The sequence below is a fragment of the Eubalaena glacialis genome, chromosome 6, assembly GCF_028564815.1.
Source record: "Eubalaena glacialis isolate mEubGla1 chromosome 6, mEubGla1.1.hap2.+ XY, whole genome shotgun sequence".
In the NCBI taxonomy this organism is placed as follows: Eukaryota; Metazoa; Chordata; class Mammalia; order Artiodactyla; family Balaenidae; genus Eubalaena; species Eubalaena glacialis.
The window spans coordinates 111,111,180-111,138,364 of record NC_083721.1 but is presented as its reverse complement, the minus strand read 5'-3'; the positions used below and the strand labels follow the sequence as shown (position 1 = coordinate 111,138,364).

The following is a 27,185-nucleotide window of genomic DNA, read 5'->3' as shown; positions in this document are numbered from 1 at the left end:
CTTTGCTTCCCAGCAGCCATTGTCCCTCCTTGGTGTACTTTTTTTTTCCTTAAAGATCTATGACTAGAATGTTAATCTTTCTGATAACACTGACAAAGCTATCTGCAGTCTCTTCCTCTAGAGAAGTTTGTTTAATATTTAACTCATTTTGAATTGAGATTAGCTTTCATAGTTTTGCAGAACTGAGGCTTTTTGTGATGATTTTAGATTAACACAGTTTTTTCACATACTGTTTCTAGGTTTGTTGTTATTATCCATAAAATATATACTAGCCTAAAATATTGCATATCACATATCACATAATATCAGGCATTATATCCTTTACATTATTTGTAGCAGTGACTTCAGCCTTAACGTTAAGAATAAGATAAAAACATTTTCCTAGAAATAATACACAAACACACACACAGAGTGAGAGAGTCTGTATATATACACTATGGTTACTTACAAAATATATTTTCAAACTAACAACAGAAGATCCAACCTGGATAATTATATGTCCATATAGTGTTTCACAAATTAATAACCTTTGAAATTATTATATACTCATTCTTATAGGTTATATTTAGTCCTCTATATTAGAAGCAAAGAAAAAAATCACATAATAAAATCTGTGCCAGTTTAATTCAGTATTAAAACCGATGAGCCAAGAAATAGCATATGATATACATAATGATATGTTTGTTTACTATTAAATAGGTTTTAGATAAATTAGCATATTTAACACAGGAACTATACATATTTTTCCCTGTGTTAAAATACCCTGTTAATTATTAGTCATCAGTATTCATATTGTTTTGTGAAATTAATTTCAACTGGAAATTGTGTAATTTTTGAAAACTTTATACAAGAGTCTCCAAGTTAACTCTGGGCAAAGTTTAAAGGGGATATTTTAATGTTTTCCAAAGTCTCTCAAGTAACTTATTTTAGACAAAATGAAGGTAAAACAGAGATGCTACAGTGCAGTGCTTCACAGTCTTTCTCTCATGCCATGACATGCAAAAGAATTATATTTGGTTGACACACTAGGTTGAACACTTTTGTCCAGAGGCTATTGGCTCTGGAACTTCAGCCACCTCAGACCCTGCCGTGAGGGCTAAGAGGATCAGTATTTTAGCACACCTATAACATATTTGTGGCTCAATAATTGAGAAGCTCTGAATGTGTCACAGTTATAGCACTACAATTATGAAACCTAGATTGAATAGTAACAGTTCGAAATTTAAATTTATCTAAAATCCATTGAAATATTTAAAAGATATTCTAAAAATTACTCTGTCCTAAAAGAGAACAAATACATCTCTAGATATAGTTTTTGCTAGATGGATTAATGATCTTAATCATATTTTTTGCTTATTGTTGACTCTAATATCTGTTAAGATTAACTATTCAGAATTTGATTTTTGGTTTGATCCCGTTAAAGCAAAATATACATTTAAACTTTATTCTTAGAAAATTGTTAAATAATGTTATCTCTTAGCTGAATATATTGTCACTCATTTTTAGAGTGTCTAGAATGATTTTTTTGAAACTCCATAGGACCTTAAAACTAGTCAAATCTAACTCTGTCAGCTGACTGGTAAACTGCAGCCCAGGTCACAAATTAGATGATTGCTAACCTAGAACTAGGATCCAGTTCTCCTGATTCCTAGACTGTTCCCTTTTAACTCTACTCTAGAATGCTTAAAAATCTCAATATGAGAACCTCTAAAATGTTGTATATTATAAAATTATGTATTATGCTTTCACAGCTATAATTTGCTAGCAGTTTTCACTTCTAAGCTAGATAATAGTTTCAGCTAGGGTTTTAGTAAAGTAGTGCCACTTTATTTCCCTGAAAGCCTGACACTGTTTCAGTGTTCAAAATAGCCAGTAGAAAAATAAAACCGTATTCACCGTGCTAAAGTTTCCTTTATGATAAAAATTATTTTATTATTATAAAGGAATTCAATTCTAGTACAGATAAGAAATATAATATAGTTTAGGTAAGAATTCTGCAAACACTGATGTTGAATACTTTGTCCTCCTGTCATTCCGTTTGTTAACATTCCAACAGACTGTAGGAGAAGCAGAAAGATAAATTATTCTTGTTGCGCCACCTAGCGACATTTAGATGCTGTATGTTTACTACAGTATATTTAATCTGTGGTAGGCTGTAACCTCAGCTCTAGTTTGTTATGCATATATTTTGCCGATAAGAAATTCACAAAGGAGAAAAATCCAATAATATAAGTCCACACAGGTTCATTTATTCATCATATTTTGTTTTACAAATTTTCAAGACAAATATTATTAGTAAAACATAAATACTTCTGTTCACTTAATCTCTGAAAGCACTGCCTTCAACAAAATACAATAAATGGGTAAAGTTTTTAAAATTATGCTCTTCTAGGTGTAAACTTAGTAAAAGGTGATAGTATGTTCTACAGAAAAGTTCAAGGTATTGAAGATAGTATGAAATCAGAATGAAGATTTTGGATAAAACACGTTAAATGTCTCAAACTTTTTTAGCCTTTTATGATAAAATATACTGATGTTTGTCTTTAATGAGGGTATACTTTATCATAACTCAAAAATATTTGGAAAATAATTTGTGCCAGTCATATGTACTTGAAACGAAAATGGTATTGTTATATATAAAAATGCTGGGTCTACTGATTTGTAATGTGAAATAATACAACGTTAAACTGTTTTTAAATTTGTGTTTCAAGTATATGAAGTGAAGATGTATATATATATATAATATATATATATATAAACATATTCTCTTTCTCAGTTTAAATAGACCCATTTTATATTCTATACAATTTCTCTGAAATATCAAAGAAACCACATTACATATACTTAATGCATATTTCTTTAAATGATATTTTGTGACAAAGAGGATTTACTTACTGAAAACTTGTAAATATATTAAAATGTATAAATTACATCATAAACATACATCATAAACATTTTCAGGTGAATTAACTGAGGCACGGAGAAGTTAAGATGCTTGTCTTGGTCTCCTAGCTAGTAACTGGGTAGAGCCAGGATTCGAACTCAGACAGTCTGGCTTTAGAATCCATTCCTTTACCCCTCTGCTACAATACCTCTCAGTAATTCATTATGTCCTGATTTTAGCCATTTCATTAACAGATAATGGTGTAGAAGATATCATATTCTCATAAATGTCTTTCAGTCCTTTTGTTTTATATATCTAAAAGCTTTTGGTTGGGGATCCGATGCAATATATTATTACACCATATTCTTAGGGTAGTGTGTTATATGTAACCAGACATCAGTATAAATAAGTGCTATTTTGCTATTTTGAAGCTAAAAATGCTTTCAGCTATTATAAATAGCTCATTTTCTTACCAGTGTTTTCTTTACTTTTTTGAAAAATTGAAAATGGTCTGATAAAGGTTTGATTTAGTAAACATTCATTGGCACTGAACTGAGTTTTGACGATGCAAAGGTGAATAAGAAACAAATATAGTAAACACATGATTACAGTATAATGTGATTAGTGCCAAAATAGAGGTACTACCAGAGCAACTAACTCTCTCTAGAGTTAGGAAAGGATTTTCATAAAATGTAGCATTTAAAAAGTGAGTAAGACCTTCCAAACCTAGGGTACCAAAAAAAGAAAAAAGAAAAAAAAAGCACAGAATTGTGAGAGTGTGGTATATTTACCAAATTGAATAAGTTCTTAGTGTTTGGAGAATAAAGCATATGGGATGGAGTGGTGGCTGACTGGGAAATAAAGGCTGGGACCACTTAGTGAAGGATTCTGTAGGTCATGCTAAGGAAAATGAGGTTTTCTGACCATTTTTTGAGAGCACTTTCTTGGGAAGATGATGGTTTCCACTGAGCCTACATTGCAAAAGTAATACTTTTCTACTTCAGATCCCCTCAGAAAAGTAGTCTGAATGTCTTTGCTTGGCTTCCAGTCTTCAGGGGCTCTTTAGACAAGGAGAAGGAACTGGTCCAGGAGTGCCTTCACTAAACAAACCAAAATTATTCAAGACAAGTTTTAATCATTACGCTGTTCTCTATAAATCTCTCAATTTCTGTGCTTCTCTAAATCAGGGATATGAGGTAGATTTTCATCTCTTGGCTTCTTGGCAATCTTCATTGAGTCATATGTTTATTGAGCATCTACTAGATAGCAGTATGTTGAGTGCTGTGGTTAAAGTGATGAGCTAGAGAAGCAAAGTCCCTTCAAAATATTTTAGAAGATCTATAATTCTATAAATGACAGAATAAAAAGGGAAAATTCCCCCAACATCTTGTTCTAAAAAGAAGAGAAAGATTGATAATATTATCTATATCTTGCTATTGGGATTTCTCAGGCAATTCTTCAAATTTACTTAATAGGACAGTAGTTTAATTGGCATAAGAATGTGGCTTCTTGAATGCTTATTCAGCATACCCTTCACTGGGTAAAAATATTTTTTCCTTTTATAAATCATTTTGATTCGTTTGATTCCTATGTTTACTTCATTAAACTGTTAAGCCCCTTCTTCAGAGTACACTGTATTAGTGATTTGCATCAGATGATTGCATCTGGTTTGTGTACATCTGATAACATAGTCTCAAAATATATAAAGCAAATATTGACACAATTGCAAGGATAAACTTTGAATCCTGCCATCATGATAGGAGATATATTTAACAAAACAACAACAAGCTAATAGATTTGCTTGCTCTGATAAACACGTATGAGACCCTGAATTCAAGAGTTAGGGAATATATATTCATTTCAAATGCTGATTAAACATTTACAAAATTGACCATATGTTAGTTAAGAAACTAAACATAAACATATATCAAAAATTATCATATACATTACAGTCTTTCATGAGAATGAAATTAAATTAGACCTGAGTATAAATAACACCAAATAGCTTGCCATTTTAAAAACATCATTCTAAGTAACTCTTGAGTCCACCAAAAAAAAAAAAAAAATCACATTGGGATAAAATAAATTTAGAATTCTGTATTTCTTTCTTTTTTTTTTAATTTATTTATTTTTGGCTGCTTTGGTTCTTCGTTGCGGAGCGCGGGCTTCTCACTGCGGTGGCTTCTCCCGTTGCGGAGCTGGGGCTCCAGGCGCATGGGCTTCAGTAGTTGCAGCACGCGGGCTCAGTAGTTGTGGCTCGCGGGCTCTAGAGCACAGGCTCAGCCGTTGTGGCATGCGGGCTGAGTTGCTCCGCGGCACGTGGGATCCTCCCGGACCAGGGCTCGAACCCGTGCCCCCTGCGTTGGCAGGTGGACTCTCAACCACTGCGCCACCAGGGAAGCCCTAAAATTCTGTATTTCTAAATAAAAATTATGTTTTGTTTTGTTTTTTTTAATGCAAAAATCTCAGCCCACCTCGGGCCAGGAATCTGTTTTAACAACTTTTCATGTGATGCTGATACATGCTAAAGTTTCCCACTACCTTAAATAAAATTATAATAACTTAATGCCTACTTGAAAATATCTAGCAACAAAATAGAGGTTGTTAAATATTGATAATGACTAAAACTGAGACTAGAAAGTCACTAGTAGTGTCTCTTTTTAAATGCAGCATTCCAGTTTTGGAGGACAAATTCTCACCATCATATCCTGATAACATGGCTATAACATGGTTACAAGATCTTCACTATAAAATTTTCTTTGATTCTGCTTTTACATTATAATATTGTTGAAAGTATTTCTCTTGTTTCAACAGTGCCATATAGAATTGAAATAAGAGAAAATTTTCAAGAGTACTGTATTTCCATTTTCCTGAATATATGAATTTCTTCTGTTTGATATATGTATTTTATTTTATTGCCTATAAAAACATATAATGTCTTTTATCCTCAAAACAATGTAAAGAATGCTGAAGACCTTTATGTTTTTATATGTAGTATGCTTTATTAATGAAGTACATGGACTTGCTAGTAGAAATTTGCGTACAATAGAAAGAAATGCTTTTGAAGTTTCTTACATAGATCTTAAATTTCTTATATATTTTTTACATTTCTTATTCATTTCTAATCAGGAAAATTCTGGCTTATTATTTCTGTGATCTTTAACTCCTTTATATTCACTTGTTTCTGTTTGGGACTGAATTCAGTTGCCTGAATATTGGTATAGATCATGACTGTGATTTTTAGGGATACTGATTTTCTTTCCTTATTTCTTCTACCTTAAACTGTACTGCTGTGGTTTAATTCACCTATCACATGAGAGAAAAGAACATGCCTCTTCATTAATAGGCAGTAAAGGTCATACATTGGTCCAGTTTACAGTTCACCCTGGAGAGTAAACGCAACAGTTTCATTATGTGCCTAATTTTCACAGATCTGGGGAGTAGTAATCTCAGAGATCATTCCAAAACCGTGTCACGCCTCCAGGGTGCTTCAGTTTGTCATCCAACAAAGCCTGCTTTATTAATTTTGAATTGAATTTGTGGTATTCTTTAGCATTATAGGGGCATCCCAATTAGTAGGGCAATCATACAACCCCCTCTATCAGAATGTGGTATATAAAAGTGCATTTAAAACATACTTTTAGCAGGATTAAATCAGGACATGGCATAAAACTCCTTTGGGGAAAATTTGTGGACTCAGCAGTGGAAGTCTGCATTTTATCAGAGGTGTTAGCATTTTTAGTATAGAGATGTATGTATTAAAGCACTGAAATCCAGCTATTGGCCTCAGACTTAAATGATGAGTCTCTCAAGTTGAGGCAACCAAAATCATGGCATGCACTTAAATACTGAGCATTTCATATTCCTGAAAGAAAACAGTCAACTTCAAAATATTTATTAATAGCACAGCAATTTCACCCTAAATTATTTGCTTTCATACTTATTTTTCAATGTCATTTCTTTCATGACCTTTCTAACTTAATAATTTAACTAAAAAAAAACAAATTAACTATCCTCATTAAGAAGCATTAGTAGGATTAGATTTGTTTTATACAAATTATTTCCATACTGTTTTTACAAAGTCATTATAGTGTAATGTAAAAAAGAGCAGACAGACCTGTTATAATTGTTGACTTACCTATTTACTAGGTATGTAACCTTGAGCAAATTACTAAGCCTCTTTGAAACTTTTTGAGAATTCTATGGAATAGCTCTATCTTAAAATACTTAGCACAATGACTGACATAATAAGCCTGCCTAAGTTTTTGTTTCCCCTCAGGAATTGAAGCCATGAAAACAAATGATATACATTAAAATATATAATTCTATTTTTTAAAAAAGAAACACCCGTTGTAATGTAAGAGAAAAGTAAAAGTTAGGAAAAGACATAATGGCATAATTTTTTTGGTATGGAAAACTATTGCGTCTCATCGTTGATTTCTGACATGTATAGTTAAGCATTGCCATTTCCGGACTGTGGTCCTTATTTTTAAAAGGATTGCTTACTTTTAGTTACTCTTTAAAAATATGCATTGATAGTGTATCTGAAGTTACTGAAAAGAATAAGCATTACAAATCACTTAGCGAGTCTTGGATATGATTCTTCTCAAAGGGAATAATTCTGTAGCTCCTAACCCCAGAGTTTTTCTGAAATGCTGAAACATCTTTCTTGGAATGGGGGTTATAATGGTGGCTAACTGACTTCAAACTGACATCCAGTTGATGGATGTGCTGTAAGTCAAAGGAACACAGAATGATGAAGTTATTTTTATTTTCCATATCAGCATTCTGTAAAAAAGAAAAAAGAAAATCCAGCACTGCTTTTCTTTGACAGACTAGACATCACAGGAGTTCTGTATCCCCATCTTGTTATTATTGGATTGTTTTCAATCTTTAAAAATTTGTTCTTAGATTTTAGTAAATGACATTCTAACTACTGTGGCTAAGCAGTTTATTCAGGTTACAGAATGGGAAGTTGGGTAAGCATCAGGCATCAACACAACTGGAGAAGAGAAATATAAGCATGGGCAGAAGGCTATAGGATTTTACACGTTACAAAACAAAACCCAAAAAAAACTATTAGCGCTCTTCGTTTTCATCTTAAATTGTAAGTAGATCTATTTGATTCCTTCCTTGCCATTGGAATGCTCATGCATTCCAGCAGGAGTGTTGAGAAGAAAAATGCCTATTCAAGTGAAGATCATTAGGATATTCGCACAGCTGCACTAGACCAGCACATCTGTTGAGCATACTCAGTCTGTCGCTCACCAGTGAAATTGATCATCAAAGCTTTTCTAATAAATGACATAGAAAAATTTCCAACAGAATAAAAAGAAAGGGCACATAAAGTAGACGCTTGCAAGTATAGGTTATCTTTAAGTCCACTTGGGGGTATAAGAATTAAGAGAAAATCCAGAAGATATGACATAGGTTAAAATAGTGAAAGAAAAAGCTTTTACTTTGGGAACTATTACAAAGTATACAAAAGGGAATTTTATATAAAAGCAAACAAACCCAAATCATTCAATATGTTCCAAATATTTATACTCCCACACTGGTGCTAAAAAAGTAGAAAAGGATTAGAAGATGCTGTATCATTTTTTAGTTTTCCATTTGTCATTTTCATTGAATCCATATTTTTTTACCATCACCACCATTTATTACTGTTTTAACAATTTGCAGAAGTAAATGTTAATGATCTTTTGAGTTATATATAACTTAAAGCATGAGATTCTACAGAATCATTTCTAGACTTCAGGATAATTATGCTTTAGAAGTAATAGTCCCTGTCTCCAAATATTCAAATGGGAGGTTTTTTTTAAAAAAGAAAAAGAAAACAATTTTATATGATGAAATACTTTTATACCTCAAAATCTGAGTTAGGGAAAAATTAAAATAAGTTCGTGGAAGCATTAGACTAGATTAGCATTTCCCAAAGTATATTCTTTGTTCATTTATATTGCAGGAAAAGAATCATTCTTTGGTAAAAAACTAAGTTGGGGAAACACAGGCTAAACTAAGTTGGGGAAACACAGGCTAAACTAAGTTAAACAGGTTTTTCTACCTAGAGAATATCTCTTAGCTTTAAATTTGTTGATGAGCATTGTAGCTTTCCAGGAGGGAAGATTCAGTAGTGTGTTACCCAGTCTAATTCCACTGTGGAACCTTGTTTAAATGAAGAATCATGAGAAATTAGTATTCCATGGAACATGCTATGTGTAATCTCAAAGATTCCTTCTAGCTCCAGACATTTATGATTTGCTGAGAATTTGCACTGCATATGATTTTTACTGTAACTTCATTCTTGCCTTGTCATTTTGAATTGATAAGGTCTCCCTGGCAGTAGGCAGCACCCTTTAGGGATATAGCACTGTCCCTGGTTAAATGTCCCTTGGAGCCTGTGACAGCATACCTCCTGGCTTTCTACTACTGTTTATTCCAAGGCCCTTCTGGACTGGATTGTAACCGTAAAATAAAACATAAAATATAATTGAGCTGGTTCATTTAGACTTCATGAACCAAATGATTGTACTGTCCTCCTAACACTTATCCTACAATGGGCAGCCCAAGTATCACCTCTTCCTAGAAGTTTTCCCTGACCATATTCTCTTTCTTCATTACTTCCAAAGTACCTGTATACAGGTGTGTGTTTGGTTTTACATTTCCCTGTCTTGTCTTTAAACTTCTTCATCTCTCAATCCTTAGCATGTAGCTTGGCGATTAGGGTACAGTATTCTGCTGGAGAATTTTCTCTGTCATCTGTTTTATCTGGTTTGTAAATCTGTTTTGGATGGACACTCGAAGGAACTAATGAAAAAAAACCTGCTTGTAAGGTGATCTAGCAAAAATTAATATTTTTAGGGCATTTACTGTTGATGAATGATGGCTTTTTTTTTTTTTTGTGCAGTAGCTATGCAATCATTTCAGTTTCATGTTTGTGAAATAGTTTTTCAGTTGTAGTTACTGTTGAACCTGATGCTGTTTGAGGCAGATTCAGAATAATCATTTCAAATACAAGACATGACTGAACATTTTTACGTGTACACTTGTTTTTTTTAATTGTTTTCCTTCACCGGGCAAGACAGTTTATGTCTATCAATGCATGTATTTGTTTTGTGTGCATTTGTATTGATATGTTCTCCTCTATGCTCTGTGTGCAAAAGAGGCAGAGGCACTGGGGAAGCTAATATTATAACTATAGGTATATAAGCTTTAAATATGCAGAAGGAGCAGCTATGTCCATGAGCAATTTTTTTTTTTTATAAATTTATTTATTTATTTATTTATTTTTGGCTGTGTTAGGTCTTCGTTTCTGTGCAAGGGCTTTCTCTAATTGTGGTGAGCGGGGGCCACTCTTCATTGCGGTGCGCGGGCCTCTCACTATCGCGGCCTCTCTTGTTGCGGAGCACAGGCTCCAGATGCACAGGCTCAGTAATTGTGGCTCACGGGCCCAGGTGATCCGCGGCATGTGGGATCTTCCCCGACCAGAGCTCGAACCTGTGTCCCATGCATTGGCCGGCAGATTCTCAACTACTGCGCCACCAGGGAAGCCCCCTCCATGAGCAATTTTATCAATGAATTTGATAGTGTTAGCTAGTGAGTTTTTAGGTTATCTACTGTGTTGAGGTCTAGGTAAGTACAAGAACTATAGGTAAAACCCAGCAAAAACATCTGAGAAAAAACCTTCAAGATCACAGCCTATTAGGATTCTTTTAACATTACATTTTTATATTAATTATAATTTTATTCTTTCTGAAAGTCATTCTTGTTTCTTATCTAATACAAGTCTAGTATTGTCTAAATGTGTTTTTTTTCTCTGTTGTCATTTTTAAGTTCATATCTAGACGTCTATAAACCTCTGGGGGTTGCTATTTTCAAATAAGTAAAGAAAAATAAGGCCTTTGCAATTCTGATGTTCCTAGTAATTTCATTTCCTTGGATTCAAAATTTTCGTCCTTTTTTCAACCAACTTGTTAGATCTATAATGATTTACTTAAAGGCATATATGCCACCGTTGATTCAAAATTAATATAATTTGTCACATTTTTATAAATTTCTTCCCATAAAACACACCACCACCCTTATTTATTTATTTATTAACATTTTTATTGGTGTATAATTGCTTTATAATGGTGTGTTAGTTTCTGCTTTATAACAAAGTGAATCAGCTATACATATACATATGTTCCCATATCTCTTCCCTCTTGCATCTCCCTCCCTCCCACCCTCCCTATCCCACCCCTCTAGGTGGTCACAAAGCACCGAGCTGATCTCCCTGTGCTATGCGGCTGCTTCCCACTAGCTAGCTATTTTACATTTGGTAGTGTATATATGTCCATATATACACTACCATTATGACACTTTGTCCCAGCTTGCCCTTCCCCCTCCCCGTGTCCTCAAGTCCATTCTCTAGTAGGTCTGCGTCTTTATTCCCATCTTGCCCCTAGGTTCTTCATGACCTTTTTTTTTTTTTTTTTTTTTTTTTAGATTCCATATATATGTGTTAGGATATGGTATTTGTTTTTCGCTTTCTGACTTACTTCACTCTGTATGACAGACTCTAGGTCCATCCACCTCACTACAAATAACTCAATTTCGTTTCTTTTTATGGCTGAGTAATATTCCATTGTATATATGTGCCACATCTTCTTTATCCATTCATCTGTCGATGAACACTTAGGTTGCTTCCATGTCCTGGCTATTGTAAATAGAGCTGCAATGAACATTGTGGTACATGACTCTTTTTGAATTATGGTTTTCTCAGGGTATATGCCCAATAGTGGGATTGCTGGGTCGTATGGTAGTTCTATTTTTAGTTTTTTAAGGAACCTCCTTACTGTTCTCCATAGTGGCTGTATCAATTTACATTCCCACCAACAGTGTATGAGGGTTTCCTTTTCTCCACACCCTTTCCAGCATTTATTGTTTGTAAATTTTTTGATGATGGCCATTCTGACTGGTGTGAGGTGATACCTCGTTGTAGTTTTGATTTGCATTTCTCTAATGATTAGTGATGTTGAGCATCCTTCATGTGTTTGTTGGCAATCTGTATATCTTCTTTGGAGAAATGTCTCTTTAGGTCTTCTGCCCATTTTTGGATTGGGTTGTTTGTTTTTTTGATACTGAGCTGCATGAGCTGCTTGTAAATTTTGGAGATTAATCCTTTGTCAATTGCTTCATTTGCAAATATTTTCTCCCATTCTGAGGGTTGTCTTTTCATCTTGTTTATGGTTTCCTCTGCTGTACAAAAGCTTTTAAGTTTCATTAGGTCCCATTTGTTTATTTTTGTTTTTATTTCCATTTCTCTAGGAGGTGGGTCAAAAAAGATCTTGCTGTGATGTATGTCATAGAGTGTTCTGCCTATGTTTTCCTCTGAGAGTTTTATAGTGTCTGGCCTTACATTTAGGTCTTTAATCCATTTTGAGTTTACTTCTGTGTATGGTGTTAGGGAGAGTTCTAATTTCATTCTTTTACATGTAGCTGTCCAGTTTTCCCAGCACCACTTATTGAAGAGGCTGTCTTTTCTCCACTGTATATTCTTGCCTCCTTTATCAAAGATAAGGTGACCATATGTGCATAGGTTTATCTCTGGGCTTTCTATCCTGTTCCATTGATCTATATTTCTGTTTTTGTGCCAGTACCATACTGTCTTGATTACTGTTTTTGTTGCAATGGTAAATGGGAGTGTTTCCATAATTTCTCTTTCAGATTTTTCATCATTAGTGTATAGGAATGCAAGAGATTTCTGTGCATTAATTTTGTATCCTGCTACTTTACCAAATTCATTGATTAGCTCTAGTAGTTTTCTGGTAGCATCTTTAGGATTCTCTATGCATAGTATCATGTCATCTGCAAACAGTGTTCCCATGTGATTTTGAATAAAGTATATTTAGATAAAAGTTTCTCTATAAATAGTAACTTATGCATGGAAGCAGTTCATTATTCTCTAATTTTGGTTACTGTTTGCTTCCAAGTGAGCGAATAGGTAAGAAATAGGCTTAAAAAAAAGCATTAAACTAGAATTCATAGGCTCTGAATCTTAGTCATTCTGACCTTTTGCTAATTATTTAACTTCCTTGGGCCCTTTATTTCTTCATCAGTAAAATATGCAGAGTAATAACTTACCTAGATAAAATAGCCTTACTTAGAGTTTTTTGGGAAATGACTCTTCATTGTTTGTTTATATCATATCTCTTTTACTCACATTTTGTTTTAAAGCCTATGACAACATTTGAACTGAATAAACATGTGCCATGTAAATGGTAAATGTAGTGGAAATTAAAAAATATAAGAAAAATTTCTCAAATGTATATTTATAACTAATCCAGTAAAGTCCATATACATGTGAAGGATGGGATGGACAATGCTAGATATAATACTAGTATGCTGATTATAAATCATCCTGTTTTACAATCATTGCTTATGATATTTTGACATGGCAGTGCCTATGAAATACCCTAGTGTCTTGGTCATTTTCTTAGTGTTAGTGTGAAAAACACTAAGAATTATATTAAACTGAAAGAAGCCGAGATATACATTTTTCTAGATGTTTTTATTTGCAGTTCATTAGAACATTTCTCTCTGGGTTCCAAAACTGATATTAGAGCATCACAAAACTTCAATATCTTGAGAGAATAATTTTCTTAAGTTTGTAGATGGAGTATTAGGGTACATATATATTTTTAAATAAGGGTAATATAATAAAGAGCACACCTGTTGGATTTGGGTAGAAACCCTGCTCTGCCACATTCTAGGTTAGGCAAGTAAATTAAGTGTTTTCCATGCCTACTTCCTGTCCTCTTTCTATTCATTTACATATATATTCACGTACTTTGTTTTGTTCAGTAAATGGGATCATGCTATATATTGCTATTCAACCTGCTTTTTTATTCTTAATATTTGTGTTGAAGATCTTTCCATATCATCAATACATACAAGTCTATCTCAGTATCTTCTTAGATGGATGTTGGAACATACAGATCTTCTGTGCTTCTACCTCTATGACCTTGAAAAAGTTGCTTTACTTCTCTGTGCTTCAGTTTCCTCCTCTGTAAAATGGCGATAGAGCCAGTATGAGAATAAGTGGTATACACACATGCATACAAACACAAAGGCACATAGTAAGCCTTCAATAAATGTTAACTTTGATGATGATGATGATGTCATCTCTTCATTTTCCTCTTATATGTAAATATCTTTGTTCTTTTCCACTTCATTCAGGGAAAATTCCTCGTTAGACCTTATAATACACTCATTTAATCTTCAGCTATATTCATCCTGCTCTTCAGCTCATGTATGGAGTTTTATTTTGATCATCAAAATTTAATTTCCAAGATGCAATTAATATCTTCTCAAATCACTTTAAGGGTATTATATACACTGTTTGCCTTATTAACTCTCATTTCTCTGTTTAGTTGTTCTAAAATGTAATTGTTGTTTATGTTGTTTTGTTCGTTTTGTCTCAAGGGATTGGTTTTCCTTGAATGTCTGGTAGTTCTAGGTTGGTCATTCATCTTTATATTTGACAATCCCTGTAATCCTGCCATTTCCGCTCATTATACCCAGTCTCCATTGATTGTATCAGGGGACAAGATGTGTTGCTGGTAAGGACACATTAGTAACTTGTCATCCCTTTTGGGGGTTAGTAATTATCAGCCCTTGCTTCATTGGGCCTAACACCTTCTACACTCACTGCTTTAACCTGTGGTCAAACACTGCCTATACCCATTCTTACCGTATACAGGAAGGTGCCATTGTTCAGCTACTCCAGTCATAATTTCCCATTTGACATTTGCCGCAGGCCTACCTTCTTCTTGGTCTCCACTGACTCTAAAATAAAAGCATCCCTGGACCTTCTCCAATGTCTGTATAGTCTTCTGAATATGATTGGGCTGTGATTTCCTCTAATCATTTCTCCATAGATCTGATCCCATCTGCTTTCTGTTTTCTAAGAATTCCTCAACATTTCTGGTCTGTTCATCGTGGTGCAGTGTCAAAACATGGACTACCTATAGAAAAGAACTTCTGAATGAGGGTTGTTAAACCCTTATAAAAAATTTTTCTCTGGGAATATTAATACAGTCCTTTTGAAAGTAGGAGATGAGTTGAATACCTTGTCAGTCTTTTCATATTCTTGATTCAGTTGATTTCCTCTCATAAGATAGGCAAGGTGCACAAACTGCTATAACAAACAACCCCCAAACTTCAATGCCTTAAAACAAACTACTGTGTATAAAATAGATAAACAACAAGGATATACTGTATTGCAGAGGGAATTATACTCATTATCTTGTAATAACCTATAATAGAGTATAACCTGCAAAAATACTGAATCATTATGCTGTACACCTGAAACTAACACAATATTGTAAATCAGCCATACTTCAATGAGTAATATATATGTACATATATATTACATATACATATATATTTGTTTTGTGCTTATATCACAGTGTAATGCAAGTCATTAGGAGAGCACTACTCCTTGCAGAAATTTGGTGACCCAGATTTCTTTTATCTTGTGGTTGGCCTTCCATGAGTCCTCTGTTCAGCCAATGGATAGGGCAAGAGAATGAGGATGTATGGGAGTTTTTTATAGGCCAAGTATGGAAACATGATACACTTATATTCACACTTCATTGGTTGAATACAAGTGTATTCTTCAAGAAAGACTAGAAAATATAGTCTGCCTAAAGACTCATGAAGAAGAGAATGCTTAACAATTTCTGTCACACTTACTATGTGCCCTGCACTCAAGTAGATGCATATTTTCTCTACTGAAGGAATAAAGTATTGTTCATTCCATAAGGAAGGCACTGAAGTGCCTAAGAAGAAAGCAGGGAGCAGTCAGATCCATTTGAAGACAAGGGGTGTTTATCAGGGAAGGTTTCACAGAAGAGGGTGTTGAACTAAAAATTTCTGATAAGGTTTTCTCAGTGAGAAAATGAGGTGAGCACTCCAGCAAGAACAAAGGCATGGCAATACAGACAGAAGGCAATGTGGCCCCACAAGGCCATGCATCCTTGAAGTGATGAAGGAGAATTGATAAATAACGGACTTCCCTGGCAGTCCAGTGGTTAAGACTCCGCACTTCCACTGCAGGGGGTGTGAATTCAATCCTGGTGGGGGAACTAAGATCCCACATGCGCGGCCAAAAAAAAAAAAAAAAAAAATTGGTGAATGATGAGGCTAGAAAGTTCATTGAGATCAGACTGTGAAAGGCTTTAGATGGTATGCTAAGGAGATTGGATTTACATATATTTGCACAGCAGGGCACCTTCAGAGGTAGTGTGATGTGATAGTATTTAGATTGCTAGATTTATTTATTTTGTAATTGTTGAGCATTTCATGTTCTACATACTGTGCTTGCTACTGGGGATACATAAAAGGAATACATTCCTTGCTCTGGTGGTAATATAAAGGGTTCATTAGAGGGATAGTATTAAAAGTACATAGATCAAATAGAGCTCCTTTTTTTTTTAATAAATTTATTTATTTATTTTTGGCTGTGTTGGGTCTTTGTTGCTGCGCACGGGCTTTCTCTAGTTTCTGCAAGCGGGGACTACTCTTCATCACGGTGCGTGGGCTTCTCATTGCGGTGGCTTCTCTTGTTATGGAGCATGGGCTCTAGGCACGCGGGTTTCAGTAGTTGTGGCACATGGGCTCAATAGTTGTGGCTCACGGGCTTAGTTGCTCCGCGGCGTGTGGGATCTTCCCAGACCAGGGCTCGAAGCCATGTCCCCTGCATTGGCAGGCGGATTCTTAACCAGTGCGCCACCAGGGAGGTCCCAGGAGTTCCTTTCTTATTCAAAGTGAAAAGAGATGCGGTCCTGAACATGAATATTGGCAATGAAAATGCAAAGCACTGGATGGATTCTGGAGATAATCTGTGGAGTGGAATCTGACGGAACTCCTGGTCAGTCGATGTACTGCATGAGGATATGATTTGGAGGATAGTGTCACAGAGGTTTCTAACCTGAGAGAAAACAAGAAATACCCAAGAAAGAGGATCAAGTTTGAGGGAAAGATTATGAGTTCAATCATGAACACGATTTTGAAATATCTATGTGGAGGTATTCAGGAAGTAATTGGGGAAAAAGTTCTGATCGTCTGGAAAGAGGCCAGAACTGGAGCTATGATAGACACATGGGTTACATTTTAGACCTTCTATTTACAAGGCTGCATAACAACAGAACTCCAAGAAATGAAAGGTGGCTAAAAGAGACAGCAGCCAAAAAAGGCTGATTGTTAGAATTAGGAGAACATTTTGATAAAGATGTGGTTGGTTAGCTGTTTAAAAAAAAAAATTGGAGAGATTATAGCAGGATAAAACTGAGATAACCATTAGATTTGGCTATTATAGAGTTTTTAGGGACCATTACAAAAGCTGTGGGGGCAAAATCTAACAGGAACAAGAAAAGGCAGTAACTGGTTGAAAGAGGAGTAAATATTGTACAGGATTTGTGAGACTTGAATGTATTTATAGTCTGAGGATAGAGAAGAGTGAGTTTGAACCTTGAGAAGCAGAAAGAACCCTAAAGGGTATGGAAAGGAGTAGGTTCTAAAGCACAAGTGGATGGATTTACTTTCTGAAACAAGGCAAAAAAAGAAATAAGGACTGTTGAACATAAAAGTTTGGAGGTGAATGGGAGTGAAGCTGAGAAAATATAAGGGAATCGAGGGAGCTGGTGTGAGGTTATTGGCACTTGCAGTGGAGAAAGCTTAGTAAGTTGTAGGAAACTTCCTTAGTAAGGAAGGCAACTGTGGATGCTGATTAAGAAGAAGCAACATGGAAGGATCCAGATTAATTTCTAAATCATTGGTTTCTAGTATAGCCAATAACACGTATATACCACTTCATAGGGAGCTTCTGCAGCAAAAGTAGAAAAACTGGTCAGATGTGTTGGTAGCAGCTTGGCACAGCAACAAAGGAATCAGGGAGATGAGGATGTTGTTAAGTGTGGAATTGAAATGATGATCTTGGGGTTCAGGTTGGGTAGGGAAGGAAGCAAAGCCAGGAGGGCACTGTTAGCCTGGGGAGTTTGGAAGAGCCAAGGAATTGGAAGTTTTGTACAAGGCTAGTGGAAAATGTAAGTACTTCTGGTAAATGATATGCTTTACCATAGATCTTGCTGTAAAGTCCAAAAGGACTGATCATAAATTGTAAGAATAGATCTTACCACTTACCAGTTGAGTACTTTGGTATCAAATTTTGTGGTACAGCTAATGAGATTCCATATCGCCCATCTGTAGAATGGGATTGCCACCATTTAGAGAATATTAAAAATTTTAGGATAAACTAAGTCATGTATGAATGACCACATGTTCTTCCTTATTCACATTTAATACCATAAAGCAGTCAGAAAGGAAAAAAAGAGTATTTCTTCCACATTCCTTAATAATCGATGAGGAGTTTATCCTAATGACTCAGTTTGAATAAATGAATTTTCTTCAAGTGAATTCATTCAGATCCTTTGTAGAGAACATACTGATTATTGATAAAATTTTCAAGTGTGTGTTTTTAAAATTAATTATTTATATTTTTACATAATTCAAAGTATTTTTATTTATACACACATATACATACTTGGGAATCTTGACTGACAGCCTGAAGCTCAATCACATAAAATATTTAACCACAGCACAAGAGCCATTTGCAGTTTAAAGAAAACCATATAAAACAATATTCCAATGAATTGTCCATGTATAGCAACAAATCAGTAAGAATGGACAAACCAGCATAGTGAAATAGATAAATCAGATTTAGGCAGGGTAGTTTATTGAATTTAAATTGTGCCCAGTTGGCCCAAGAGCTATATATAAGCAATCCATCTTACGTTGTTAATGGAGGTTCTTGAAATCCACCTGATGTTTGCATTATTAAATTTCAGTCTAATGAGCTCTGCTAATACATATTGAAGACGGTTGTAAGGAGTAGAATGTGAATCTGAGCGGGATAATTTGAAGGAAACATAAGCTGAGCATTTTACATGACTCAAGGGGTATATCTACAATTACACATATAACCAAAATTGAATTTAAATGGAATTTCTATTATCCTTGTCCTTCTACGAGGGAGAATAAAGTGTAAATGAAGTAAAAGTCTTTAGAATTACTGGTGGTTTGTTTTTATTATCTAATTTAATAGATTCTTGCAACGATACAGAGTAGCATAAAAGTTTTAATATTTCATGACTTTAAATGCAGTCTAAGTATGTATTAAAGCTTGTAAATGGAAACAGATGTCTGTGTAATTGGATATAACACTTCACAACACCATTATATAAGTTTTACATTTTAAGAAAGTGTCAGTGGTGACAGTGAAAAATCAAACTTTTGAAGAAAAATAGTTATGTATAAGGTGTGTATTTTCTTTAAATTACTCTTTTAAACCAGGTTTTATACTTCAAAAGGATATGTTGATTTTGCATAGGAAAAATATATGCAGCAAAAAGCTGAAGAGTAAGTGTTTTTATTTTTTAAATCACAGTTTACATTGCTGTTATCATTATAATAAAGGCTCATCCAAAGTTTAATGCTGGCACAGTTTGATTCTTTTTCTTTTGACAAGGCAATACTTTTTTAACTTAATATTTCATCAACTATAATGCTATTAGAGACTTATTTTCACTTAGTTCACTCATCAGGCAGTGAGCCGGCAATAAAGGAGAATCGCTCCTTTGAGACATTAATGCTTTGGAATAAATGATGTGCTAGAACAGAAATTTAATTAATTTACAGAGTATATTGATAGTCCCTTGTTACTGTGCTGTGTATTTTTAATCTTCTCTAACATCTGTAGTAAAGTGTTTGAAAACCCCTGCAGTTGAGCAACTAGTAGATAATTAAGTAATAAGGGAAGAGGTTTCTAGAGGGAAAAAGATTCTTTTTACCAAATGCTGTCATAACATGAATAAAGAACTGCTACTATGATATGCAATGAAAAAAAATAATATGCTACCTAATTTGATACTGTTCCAAAGATGTACCAGGCTTCTTATATTTAAAATGTGAATTGTAGCTTAAGAACTTTCCCGCAAAGTTTAAAACAGGTGCATTGCACTGACAAATCAGATGACTTTTAATGACCAACAGTTTTTCCCAGTTTATATGCCATCATTAAACTTATGTTGCTTAAATTCGCTTTCTATTTTGTGCAGAGATTATCTTGAACTAAGCTTCAAAGATTCTAAATAAATATTGTAAATAGTCTGAATAAAGATTGTAAAAGGTATATTTCAGATTTTCAGCCATTTTTTTTCCTTCTGACTACTTCACAAGAAATATGTAATGAATTTATTTTCCCTTTTCCCAGTATTTTCATCCACAATATAGGCATAAAATAAGTGCAGAAATTTTATTGTTTTTGTTTCAGCAAAAGCTGATGAAGCATTGAAAGCCAAAGAAAGAAATGAAGAAGAAGCAAAGAGAAGAAAGGAGGAAGGTAAAGACATGTGTTCATTTTGTTTCAAAGCAGTCATAGTGAGGAGTCACTGTTTGGCATGATCCTCTTCATTCCCTGGATAAAGCATAGAATATAATCAAGCGCTTTAGGGGATACCTCATGCTCCTTCACGAACCTAAACTATGACACAGTATATCACACTATATTCAATGTCTTGGACACTGATGTTTTCTAGCGTAAGATTAGTTTATAAGCATCCTAGTGATAAGCATCTGGGCAGACTGGGAAGATATAAAATTATAAAGTGGAGTTGGTGTTGGTTTCTTTCCTTCTTTTATCTTAAATTATCAAAATCAGTCATAAAAATGGATTGAAAATTTTGAAATATTTTAGCAGTGATGAAGAAGAGTCCCCTTGCCAACACGACTTTAAATAAAAAAGCTGTTAAGAGGTAACAATAAAATATGAAATGTCAGATGTCAGTCAATTCAGATTAAGAAATTCATCATAATTTTTGTAGATTATTTCTTTAAATAACATTGAAGCCACCACCCAAGAATATTACACAAAGAAATCTAACACATTTTTATCTCCCCTAACAAATTTGTATTTTCCCTTTAGTTTGCTGTGATTTATGTGAGTGAAAATTTCCTTCTTAGAGGCTTTATATATACTGTTGTAAATTACAGTGCTTAAAGCAAGATCCAGGCAACTCTTTCTCAGTCAGTTAGTGGATGATGCATTTGGACTGACAATCATGTCACTCTGCTGGCTAATTAGCAGAATAACTATTTCCTCTGTGAGCTTTCAAGGAGTTGAAGCCTGATACTGTGTCCCAAAATACTGGTTTTGAGTGCTATTGTCTAAATCTGAAAATTGAGAATTTTTCCTTAGCGCATACCTTCTATTATGACAACCAGAAAAAATTTACACCCCCAACTTACAAATGGAAGCTGAGATGTTATAGAACCTAAAATGTTTTAAGTATGATGGTTTAGAATGCTTAATAGCAGCATTCCGTCAGAGCCAAGCCCTCAAAGCAAATCCAAAAAAACAAACAACAACAACAAAAAAACCCTGTAGATTTAGGTGGCAGAATCCTACAAATAAGTAGATTCGAACTAAATGTAAACTAATTTATACATATAAATGTATATATAGAATTCACCTTATTTGACCCCCTTAAATCCTGACTTTATACTCTTGTCCTAGATCAACTAATTTTATGGTGTATTAAGAAAACAAGTGAATTCCACTGGCAAAAATCCTCAGTAGAATTCAGTTCTTTTGGCTTTCTGAAGTGCATATTTTGGTATTGTTAGTGGAAACAATCTATCTGATTTCAGTTATGCTTATGGTCACCAGTAGTACAAATAGATATAATAATAGATGCAAAGTAGTCTAAGCAAATTATAATATTTTAGTACCTCTATGTTATGTGGTATTCTGATCAATGTAACTAATTAATAACATAATAGCACTTATAAAACACTGTGGTGCTATAAATTACAAGTGTGGCACTTATCAACCAACACAGTGAATATATGTTGCAATAGTTATTAGTCTAATTCCGTTAATTCAGATCTTAATCGGAGTCATAACCAGTTGAAAACGGATGACACTGATGTGATAACCACAGATACTAAAATTGCTAGGTGATTTATTGTTATGAAAAAATATATAATATGAATGCTTGCCCTAGTAACTATTTCCTCTGTAAGCTTTCAAGGAGTTGAAGCCTGGTAATGTGTTCCAAAATACTGGCTTTAAGTGCTCAAAGAAACTTTAATACTTCAGAACCCCTCATTTACATGATGTCAATTGATATTTCTAATGGTGTCTCTCTTTTTTTTTTTCCATTAAATTAGTTCTAAACATCTTTTAAAAGATTTTTAAAATATTTAGGTAACTATAGGTACTGAAGGTTATATTGTAATTCTTTTGAAAATATTTTTTTCATTTAGACATTCACTAAGTCAAACTGACCTTGCACGTAGCCTGTAATATACAGTAACCTTTTCCATTTCAGTACCTGAGAATTGTTAAAAAAGCACATCCCTCCAATCATAGCTGTTTTAATTAGCGTCTTTTTAAATGTGTCATTCTAACTAGAATATAAACTTTAGGATTGTAGAGGATTTAGTTAGTATCCACAATGCCTAGCATGTAGAAACTGTAGATACACAGTTTTTTAATTATTTTACAACTGAATGAATGGACGAATGAATGACCAGTTTGCCCTTCCTTCTTTTAAATCCATGCTTAAGTAACTTAACTTGAGCTTGCAGTTGATTCCATATAACATCATTGAAAGTATAACCCAACCTTGTTATGTCTTTTCGCTAAGATAGGACCTCACTCATTAGACTGTTTCTCTAAAGTTACAACCATTCAAAAAGAAATCAGTGAATTTCAAAATACTATCAATATTTGCTAGTATGGATTTATCAAGTCTTTACCTGAGCTCACTGAATTTTCTGTGCATCCAAAAAACGTAGGAAAATTATTACCACAAATGTTGAAGAAAACTTCTACTGGTAAAACAACCTATATGACACTAATTTTGAAGGATAAAAGGTGTGTTTCATTAAATAGGTTTCCTTTGCCTATATTTTGTGTGTGAAAGTAAATTACTAGCCAGATTCTTTGTTGCTATTGTTTGCTTCCAGAATTTTTTTCTTATAGGTTGTCTAAATACTAAATACTTGAATGCTATCAAATTAAACTTCCCTGAAAATGATTAATATATAAGCTACATTTATTTTATTTCATATAATTAGTCTAGCTGCAAATTGAAACCTGAGATACATCTGTATGTGTATGTGTGTATATTTCTGCATCTGAAAGAATAATAATCCTTTATTTCTAACCTATAAGCCACTAGAAATTCAATCTATTACATCATTTATACAATTCGTCTCTTAATTTCTCAGCATGCTGGTATGCAGCACAGGGTTGAAAGCATTGTTAAAATGTAGATAAATGTTATCTGCCCAGCTCTCTCTATCCATTCTCTGTCATCTCAAAAAAGCTATTGTATTAGCATAGCAAGATCTGTGCCTTGCAAATACATTCTGACTGTTGTGCAGTCCTTTTCTTTGAGTGTTCTTAAATCAATATCATAATTATGTTTGCCAGTATTGTATCCAAGATAAAAGTCAGGCTATTCACCAAAACTTGTCCAGAGTAACCATTTTGCCTTCCACTCTTGAAGCAGTGATACCCCATTTAGAGTGCCCTTCATGGTCCTTACACAGCTCAGTTGATTGTCCACCTATTGAATATCACTATACATTTGCATGGACCCTCTTTTTTGAACCATTTACTCTCCAACTCTTTCCATTTTAGTTGAATTATATAAAGGTTACATTATTTCATAAAAGTTAGCAATATTTAAAGTTTGGGTTTATAGTTTCCTTCTTTAAAAATAAGCATTTTTTCTAACTGTTATGTTTTAGAAAAATTAAATCTTTCAGTTCTGTTTTCCTTTTTATTCTTTGTCCTAATAAATGCTTGACTTTGACTTTCTCTTTTTCTCTGTATATATTTGAAAATGTTCTGACTATATATAATTAAAAATTATTTCAACTTTTCTCCTTTTGATTTCTTTCTGTATTATTGAATGCTTTAGCATAACTGCTTAGGTTTTCTGTATTCTATTTTATATTTAATATAGTATGCATTTAAGTGTTCTAATTATGTTTTAAATTCACTTATAAGCATTATTATCCTTCTTTGCATTTTGACTTCTCTCTAATATGAATTTCTCATTTGTGGCATAAGTATAGTGGTTTTTAAATTCTTTTCCCCCTTGTGTTTATTCAGAATAGCCCTACCCATTGGTTAGTTTTCTGCTTCAAATATTGTTGTTTCCAAAAGCGTTAGGCCACCTATTCTAAATTATTCATGGAAATGGTGGACAGTGACAATACGAACATAATATTAGGTGATTCAAGTGAAGACTTAGAAGAATCCTCAAGTCTCCTTTGTTTAAGTTGAAATCCATCAACCCTTTTGCCACATCTGCTTGACAAGAAGTAAGAGATTAGCCTTAATTTCATCTTTTCTGTTGTTGTTAATCCTTTGGCAAAGCTGGGGGTAAAAAGTACTAGTAACTGAAAAGAAAAAAGGAGGTGCCAGGCAATGTTCTAAGTACTTTACCTGTTTTAACTCTCTTAATCCTCATGAACTCTGAGGTTTGTGCTGTTATTATCCCTGTACTGTAGGGAGGATAGGAAACTAAGGCATAATAACTTGCTCTATAGCTAATAAGTAGTGAAGGCAGTACACAGACCCAGGAGTATGACTCCAGTACACATTCCCCCTCTTTAAATAGCCTGGATAAATCACAACCCTACGATCAGTGTTCAAATATAATATGATTTAAATCCCTCTTCCTCTGTCCTTTGCCTTCCTCTCTGGATCTCACCCTCTAGCTCTTATGTACTTGTTTACTGTTTTTTGTGTGTACTCAGATAGATCTGAACCCATTTTATGTTGCCTCACTTGTGTTTCTGGGACCCCCAGAAGGTGAGATACTCGTCAGAGACACAGTTTGTCAAGGTGTCCATGTCCTTTTCCCATAATCTCTATCTGCTTTTCTCCCCAGTGACTGGCTGGTCTGTGTAAGACACTCACTTGTCAAGTCCACACCATCCTTCAGAGCCTGGACCAGAGCCAAATCTACCCTTTCTCAGAGGTCCTGGCTCTCCCATGCTTCCAGGTCCCTAGCATAAAGCACACTTGGCACCACGTCTTACCACACCCAGAGAGAGAACTGTTCTAATCCCTCTTTCCCTCCACTGTGGCTCCTTGCCTAAGACCAGAGAAGAAGATGAATGTTTGGGGTTCTGAGGCATCCTTTATTCCTTCTGGACACCCTTTATAAGAAGGTTGGAATGAAGTTAGAAGGGTAAATTTAACAGGCCCAGGGGTATCACTTAGGAGTCAGTGTTTATTTGACATGTTGCCATAAGCAGGTTAGGTAGAAGTAAGGATTGTCCTTTCTAGCCCTCTCCTGAATTGGCTACGCATTATAATACGCAGTATGATTTCCTTCTTAGGTTTAAACATTTGAAAGTTTACCCCCTTCCCCTCTTTGTCTTTCTTTATTAGATAGTTCCATTCCAAGATTTTAAATACCCTTTTAGGAGATTTGTGTTCCCATGTATCAGATTTAATAATTCTACATCTGTCATATTGTAGTATTTTTTATGTATATGTATAGCCCTTTAACACATTAGCTCTAATGTTAGAGAGCTGCTTTCTTTAAGAGGAGAATTAATCTGCTTAGCTAGGATGCATTGCTTTATTCCATATTTTTTCCTCAAGTTCTTATTTAGTCAAAAATTACTCAAGAACAAACACTCAGTTATTTAGCCTAGCCATCTGTCTTATTTCTGTCAGCAGCGATTTGTCCTTTATAGTCCCCTTGATTCCATGTCTGCAAGAACTTGATTGTTAAATTTTTTTTTTTTTTTTAAACATCTTTATTGAAGTATAATTGCTTTACAATGGTGTGCTAGCTTCTGCTTTACAACAAAGTGAATCAGTTACACATATACATATGTTGCCATATCTCTTCCCTCTTGCATCTCCCTCCCTCCCACCCTCCCTATGTTAAATATTTTTAACCTTTCTTTTGTATATAGTTTTATCTGTGCCATATTACATAGCATCAGCTATTTATTCCTCAGTTTTGACGCTTCCAGTAAATGTGTGCTAATTCATTTTTAACTTTTTAACAAAGCAAAGGATCCTTCCTAATAGCTCACTTCATATGTACTCAGCTGTACTCTATATGGACTTGGAAGCTGATTTAGATCACATTTTACTTATTTTAGTAAGGTGTTCGTGTATATGAATGCAGATACACGGATATCTATTTAACCATTTTTAGACCTCCAGTGACTGACCATCATGTATTTGCTTACCATTTTAAATATTTTCTGTGTTCTACACACACACAAATTTCAAGACCAACTCAAAGCTACAGCTTTCTTTTCAATCAGCTATTTGCAATATAAATTAAACATTAGAAAGCTGACATACATATTGAATGCCCACAGGATTGTGCAATCCTGGAAGTAACCTAGGGGAGCCATTGCAATATATGGAGTCAATTGTACTCTAGCGGAAATAGGCCTATCCTTTTGTTGCTGAAGTAAGAGAATGAAGTTCAGAGTCCCAGCTGTGCCATTTACTGGCTCTGTGACTAAGTCCCTTAACTTCACTGTGACTCTAAAGTGAGAAAGATGATAAAATCTATCTAGAATTGTTATAAATAGAAATGCATAAAGTATTTAAAAATCATTTCACAACTACACAGTAGTGTATAAATATAAATTTTTATTTTTCAGAATTGCAATAAAGGAGTATCTTCCTTTTATCATTCATTCCTTTGATAGCTTTTATCAATTTAAAAAATATACCGACCATCTGGTGCATGCTGGGTACTGTTTAAGCCATATGAAGAGAGCAGTGAAAAAGGAAATCGAGGCCCCTGCATTCAAAGAGCTTACACTGTAGAGGGGGAAGACAGAAAATAAATATGAGAGCAGTGAAATACAGTAAATTCAAATAGGGGTAATGTTTTCTCATCCTCTGTATGATCTTAAGTGGTTGCTTTAAACCCAGTTTCCCAATCTGTTAATAAGGGTGATAATAATCTATCTACCATCTAAGGAGGTGGTTGTGATATACTAGATATGAAACCATTTTATAGACTTTATAAAATATTAGTCATTGCTCTTTTATTATTAATTTTTAAAATACTTTAGCACTTCTCAGTGATCCGTAGGTGAAAAAGGAAATCACAGTGGAAAATATAAGACCACATATCAAGATTTATGGGATAAAGATGATTTGGTAGGACTAGCTTATTTGAACTCACCCTCG

General features: G+C 34.3%; 1 protein-coding gene across 6 annotated transcripts in view; it reads left to right on the top strand.

Moving 5' to 3' along the window:
* RSRC1 (arginine and serine rich coiled-coil 1) overlaps positions 1-27,185 on the top strand; it is a 432,307-nt gene that overhangs the window by 345,581 nt on the left and 59,541 nt on the right. For all 6 annotated transcript variants that reach the window (XM_061193508.1, XM_061193506.1, XM_061193503.1 and 3 more), the window contains one exon: positions 20,259-20,327. In XM_061193508.1, the coding sequence (XP_061049491.1) occupies positions 20,259-20,327 (69 nt within the window). The remainder of the gene's footprint in view (positions 1-20,258; positions 20,328-27,185) is intronic.